Source organism: Mandrillus leucophaeus, unplaced genomic scaffold (assembly GCF_000951045.1).
Source record: "Mandrillus leucophaeus isolate KB7577 unplaced genomic scaffold, Mleu.le_1.0 Scaffold1434, whole genome shotgun sequence".
In the NCBI taxonomy this organism is placed as follows: Eukaryota; Metazoa; Chordata; class Mammalia; order Primates; family Cercopithecidae; genus Mandrillus; species Mandrillus leucophaeus.
The window spans coordinates 110,479-117,247 of NW_012101404.1; the positions used below are offsets into that span (position 1 = coordinate 110,479).

General features: G+C 45.2%; 1 protein-coding gene across 1 annotated transcript in view; it reads right to left on the bottom strand.

Moving 5' to 3' along the window:
* ZNF732 (zinc finger protein 732) overlaps positions 1 to 6,242 on the bottom strand; it is a 30,237-nt gene extending 23,995 nt beyond the window's left edge. The window contains 1 exon segment of the mRNA XM_011974269.1: positions 6,045 to 6,242. Coding sequence (XP_011829659.1) covers positions 6,045 to 6,047 — 3 coding nt within the window. The 5' untranslated portion in view covers positions 6,048 to 6,242.
* Positions 6,243 to 6,769: the final 527 nt, after the last annotated feature.

Sequence of the window (6,769 nt, forward strand, 5' to 3'; positions counted from 1 at the left end):
AAAAAAAAAACATGTGCGCCTGCATTAATGCGATATTGATGGAGCACGTACTATGTACTCAGGAGTATGTCACAGAGCACTGTGCTGAGACAATCACATTATGTGTTAATTCTCAGGACATCCTGGGAGGTGGGCACTAGGTGTCCAATACTTCTCAGGATTTAAATGCAGGGCCCAAAATTACCATTTCCTTTCCATTTTCCTACCACTGATTTGTTTTTTAAAGGTATAGAATAACCACTCAATATAAATACATCACAAAGAAACAAAGGGTGTATTAAATGCAATTCAGAGAAATTTATTTTTGTGTTTGTATTTAAGATTTGTGGAAAAACAAAACAAAACAAAAAAAACACTAAAACTGCAGAGATGACAGGTTGCTGGATGAGATGTCTCCAGAAACACTGGCTTTAATTGTATAAAAAAGATTTTAAGGCCCAAAAGTATACAGCTTTTCCCCATTTATCTGCTTTTGTGTTTCAGGAAATTGGGAGCACCAGCTCTGGAGAAGCAGTAGGAGTAGTCACTCCAAACTCTGATCTCCTCTAAGCAATTCCGAGAGATTTCAGTGTGGGGTCAGACCTGGACAAGGTTTAGCAGAGGGTGGATCTGGGCAGGGTTAGGACACAGAGTGGGACCTAGATTTCTGTTCTTATGCCACTAAGATTTTTCAGTTTTGTCTTTTCTAAGCCTGCCCAAGAGAAATTTGATTCCCAGATTTTATGAAATTTTAATCTATTTTAGTCACTTCTCTGTGTCTTTAATAACATACTACAAGGAATTTAACCAAATCCCTTATGTTTCTCTAGAGCAATTATATTAGAAGCTAAATATTTATTCTTAGCAAGGTGAAAACAATACTAACAATAACAACTTCTGTCAATGAATACTCTTTTCAGGTGGTGGCATAAAAACTCACAAAACAATAAAAGGGAAGTAACCCAAATGAAGCTTAAGTGTCCTGTACAGTTTCCGTCTTTGTACTGAACACATGATGCTGAATTCAACCATTTATTCATGTGCTCCAGACTGCAAGTTCCTTGAGGGTAGGGACCATGACTATTTCATCTCTTTTTCTAATGGACCATATGAAATAGAAGCAATTAGCTTATGGATCAGTTTGAGTCTCCAGATCTCACTTTTCACCAAAAAAAAACCTAGAAAACTGGAGCAACTCTTATCTGGGTATAAACCAAGGAGATTCTGTGAAGGGAGGAACAAACCCTGAATGAGTCATTTCTCTTCCTCTAAAATGGGAGCAGAATTAGACCTTGCTGCCATACTGACCCCAGTCTGCACAGGACATCTTCAGATGTCTCAAATACAGATGCTGGTGAGTGTGTCCCCAGTGACCTTGGGCTGATATCCCCATAGTGATCCAGGCAGGAGAGATTCAGGCTCAATTAGTGGGATGCAAACAGAAAATGAAACAGCCCTAGCAAAGCTGCAGATCCTGGATACAGATGTGATAGCCCCTGTCCGTGATCAGCTAACTCTGAGGCAAAGGGAAGGACAAAACTACTCTATCCAGTAACACAGTTTACAGGGAGGCATAGTTGTGACTTTGGCTCTGAATATTTTGTGGCCCTGAACTCCCACTGCTAAGGTGCTTTTTTACAGGTAACAGATTCTGCCACAGGATTCTGTTCATACCAGAAGCCTCCCACACAACTATAGCAGGTCACTGGACAAGATCTGGAAAACTCAAAGGGCTCCACCGAGGATGACCTCTCATGATGCAGAAAATGTCTTCTATGAGTTTTCTTTATATCTTCAGCCCAAAGTCTGGTCCTGTCTTGTGAATCCTAGGCAGAGGTCAGCTTTTATGTGCATATTCTAGATGGGATCAATGTGTCTCAGCATTCTTAGGGATTATAGCAAGCAGAGTAAAAACAGAGGAAAGATTCTCTCATGGAGGCTCCTTCAACACATTCTAAAGAATATTTTGACCTAAAAGGAAAAACCTGGGGTAAACATAAGTAGAGAGTTTATTTGGGCCAAAGCTTGAAGATGCAACACGGGAATATAAAGCTGCCCTGAATATACACTCCAATTAGAAGCAGTTACGAGTATACATATATATACACACATGTATATATATACATACATATATATACACGTGTATATATATACATACATATATATATACACGTGTATATATATACATACATATATATATATATATTTTTTTTTTTTTTTAAAGAGACGGAGTTTTGCTCTTGTTGCCCAGGCTGGAGTGCAATGGCATGGTATCAGCTGACCGCAACCTCTGGCACCTGGATTCAAACGATTCCCCAGCCTCAACCTCCCAAGTAGCTGGGATTACAGGCATGTGCCACCACGCCAGCTAATTTATTTTTATTTTTATTTTTTTTAAGTAGAGAAGGGGTTTCACCATATTGGCCAGTCTGGTCTCGAATTCCAGACCTCAGGTGATCCACCCGCCTCCACCTCCCTAAGTGCTAGGATTACAGGCGTGAGCCACCGTACCCAACTGATGAGTATAGTTTTAAAGGCAAAAAGGGAGGCAGAGAGGGAACTGATAGAAAGTTGTCAGAAATTCTTAATGGCTTATAGAAGTGGTTAGTGACTGGCTATATAAATTAACACATAAGGTGTGGGTTATGGTGTCCAGTATGAAATTATTAGGTTAATTTATAGCCATTTGTGGCCAGGCATGGTGACTCACACCTGTAATCCCAGCACTTTGGGAGGCCAAGGTGGAGGGATCGAGAGGTCAGGAGATCAAGACTGTCCTGGCTAACACGGTGAAACCCCATCTCTACTAAATAATACAAAAAATTAGCCAGGTGTGGTGGTGGGTGCCTGTAGTCTCAGCAACTCAAGAGGCTGAGGTAGGAGAATCACTTGGACCCAGGGGCACAGGTTGCAATAAGCGGAGATCGCACCACTGCACTCCAGCCTGGGCGACGGAGACCCCGTCTCAAAAAAAAAAAAAAAAAAAGAAAGAAAAAAAAAGTGTATAGCCATTTGTGGCAACAGAACACAATTTCAAAAGACAGTTCAAAGAGGGGAACAGTACATGACTACGGTCTCATTTTAACACATTACTGGGTCTGATCATTAAAATAACTTGTATTTCTCAGATAAAAGTTGTCCTTCTCTCAAATCCCAAGACATAAATTCAGAATTTGGAACTGCACATTTAAGACTTGGAGGACTGGTGAGCTATGCACATTTGTGGGCATTTGGGCAAAGGGAGAAGGGAGTTGAAGTTCTCAGGTTTAATCAATGCACATGTAGGATCCTGATTGGGATTACGGGCCCCATGATCACGGAATCAGTGTCAGATTTGAAGATGCCAGGCACACCGACGAAGGAGGAATAACTGATTGCAGTACTCAAAAGTTATTTTTGTAGAAATCCAGTATAACTGTTATAGAAGGGACTGTAGATCTCAAATTGAAGGAGAGACCATACTGTTTCCAGATTTGGGGAGCACTTTGCTGCACTTTGTGCACCTTGCCACCAAATTGTGTGTTGTGAGTGGAATCCTGAGAAAGGTTTTTCTCTAAGGTGAAACCTAGAGGGCACTTGTGTATAATGTCTGGTGATTCTGGACAGTGTGTGGAAAATATAACTAAAAGCAAAATCATCTCCAATCCTAAAAAACTGTCCACAACAGAGAAGAAAATGTTTTCTTACATAATTAAACCAAAATGTGATGTGCATCATAGGCAATCTACTAAGAGACTACAAACATAGAAACTCACCATAATTCTCAAGTAGAAGACATGACAGCACCATTTGTCATATACAGCTTATTGTAATTTTACGTAGTAATCTGAGAACTCATCTGGGTTTTCTAATTGGTAATATTCATAGAAAAAATAAACTTCCAACATCTTCATGACAGGAGGTAGATTTGCAATGTGAGGCTAGGTACCTGCTGAAGGCAGCCTCCTACTCGCCTACAGAAACTGGGGGATAGGGTGTATGTTGTTGCTATTTACATTTCAAAGCAATAGTTTCCAGGTCCTAGATAAAGACAAGTTTGACTCAAAAAAGACGAATGACTTAACTGATAAAAATGATTTATATAAATTTTAAAGAAGCAGAGAAAATACGTAAATATAAAAGTTTTCAAGACAGGCACAGTGGCTCACGCCTGTAATCCCAGCACTTCGGGAGGCCGAGGCGGACAAATCACTTGAGGTAAGGAGTTCGATACCAGCCTGCCCAACATGGTGAAACTCCCTCTCTACTAAAAATACAAAAATTAGCCGGGCGTGATGGTGCAGACCTGTAATCCAGCTACTCAGGAGGCTGAGGCAGGAGAATTGCTTCAACTCGGGAGGTGGAGGTTGCAGTGAGCCGAGATCACAGCACTGCACTCTAGCCTGGGCAACAGAGTAAGACTGCGGCTCAAAAAAAAACAAAACAAAAAAAGTTTTCAAACTAAATGCTTTAAGAAAAGGGAGAAGAGCAAAAATTCTTCCCTCTTTCTAAAGAAAGACCATTAAGCCGCGTCTAACTTGGGTTTGCTCCTACAACAGCCAGGTTTAAAGGCATGGTCTTGAACTCACTAACGTCTGAATTCTCGTAGGCAAGTGACAGATGGACTTGGGCACACTGTGGGCACAGAAAAGAGGATTTGTGAGGAAGAAAAAAAGCAGAAGAGAGAAAGGAGCTATCAAGAGTGATGGGTGCGGGCAGGGCAGGACTGACTAAAGGACTGGTTTGTGCTACAAGTGCAGGCCCAGGCAGGGCTACCATCTGACTGATTGCCGGGTCTGTAAAGGCAGAGATTAGGATCAGGTGGTCCAGAAGCCTGGGTGAGGTAAGGAAACAGGTTCCTGCTACAGATCCAGTGTCTGGGGTTCAAATGAGCCAGGAGTCTTCCGGGCACTGTGTGTTCTTGCCAGAATACCCTAGGAGCGAAGCTGTCATGGGCACAATTCCTGAGGGTAGAACCCTGTTCTGGGAGGAGTGGGGCAATGTGAATGCCCAGTGAGCGTCCTGGGTAGTGGGTTAGCATTAAGTGGGGGCTAGCAGCAGGGTGAAGGGAAGGGGTGTTTCTCAGAATTTCTTTCCTCTAAGTTCCCAGTTCCCTTTCTCCCCGGGAGGAGACCTGGAGGAATCCGACAGTGCCCAGCAGGATCGCGCATGTGCAGAACCCACTAGCGCCTCCCGCAGACCCCAGACACCTCCCTCCAGCCCAGGCTCCCCATGTCTTTCTTCTGACAGAAAACCTGCGGAGTTTCCTCAACACCCTTCAACACTCCAACCTCAACGGGCTGTCCAGCCACTCACTAACGACCCCACCCAGAGTCAGCGCAGACCCACAAGCTCCGCGCTCTTCCCTCAACTGCCCCCCTGCAGACTCCAGTCCCTGCCTCTGGACACCCGTCTTCATTTCTGAACGCCTGCAACAAACCAGGGGCGCCCACACCCTCCTCAAGTTCCATAATGTGGCAGAACCACTCACAGAACTCAGCGAAGCGCTGTGCACACGACACCAGCGTATTCTAAAAGATGCCGCTCAGGAACAGCCACGCGGAGGAGGCGCTCAGGGCAAGGGGACTGGTGGGAAAGTTGGGGCGGGCGGGTGAATGGCTTCCCTTCCTCACACACCTCACAAAAGCCTTTCCTTCAAGACCGGCTGGCAGCCCCCAAACCACGAGCCATGGCCGGCGCTGTCCCATTAATGAGTCCTGTTTGCTCACATGAACTCTATGTTTTGACGGGGCCTCGATCTCATTCCGAAAAGGGTAAAGAAGAAACGGGACCCCGGACTACAGCTCCTCCCACGCGATGCCCGCGCACGCCGCGCCGGCGTCTTCCCGGTGAGCTCCTCACCGCACAGCCCGGGAAAGGTGCGGGGCTGCGGGCGCAGAGCTGAACGAGGAGGGCTGCAGGCTGCCGCGCGGGGGCCGACAAGAGCCCGGGACCCTCACCGGAGGGGACTGAGGACCGAGGGCTGAGCGGGAACTCCACTCACAGACTCGGTCCCGCCGCCGCCATTTCCCGCCGGTTCCGATGAGGCCTCCCCAGCCTTGGGACGCCCTGCCCCGCACACTCACCATTTCCCCACTTCAGGGGTGTCACGGAGTCTCAGCTACGAATCATCCAATAAGCGCAAGTCACAGAGCGACGGAGGCTGAAGCTATGCCCGAATCACCTAGGCCTCCCTGACTGGTGGAAGTCGGACGGTGAGGTCCTAACCGACCTCAAGCTGGAGCGAGAAGCAAAAGCCGCGCCTAATCCCGGATGCCGCCCCCTCCTCTCCCGCTGCGCGCCTGATTGGGCACTTCTCAGTCCAGCGCTCTGATTGGATAGGACACCAAGCTCCACACCCTCAGAATTTGAGTGACATAACTTGCCACCAAACAGTGCACTTAATGAGGCAAGAGTGACAGACTCTTGCCTCCATGTATTTTCAGTCAGGGCTTTCTCTCTGCGGCTAGGCTTGGCTCTGTTGGGGGTTCATTTTTAACCTTCTGGTGTGTAATGTTACGTCCATTTATAAATTGTACAGGCACGCGCGCGCCACACACTTGTTCACAAATGGAAACAATATAATGGCAATTATATTTTAGATTTCATAACCTCTCTGTCCTTTGGTCTTTTGAGTAGGACACCTGAGATTTTAAGAGGGAAGCAATCCTTTAAAAAATAAAATGTTAGCTATTTGTGAATTTTCCATTTATTATTAGCCACATCAAAAATAATAAAAAGAAACAAGTGAAATTGTTTATGATAATTTTAACCTATTGTATACAAAATATTGTTTTAATATGTGATCAAT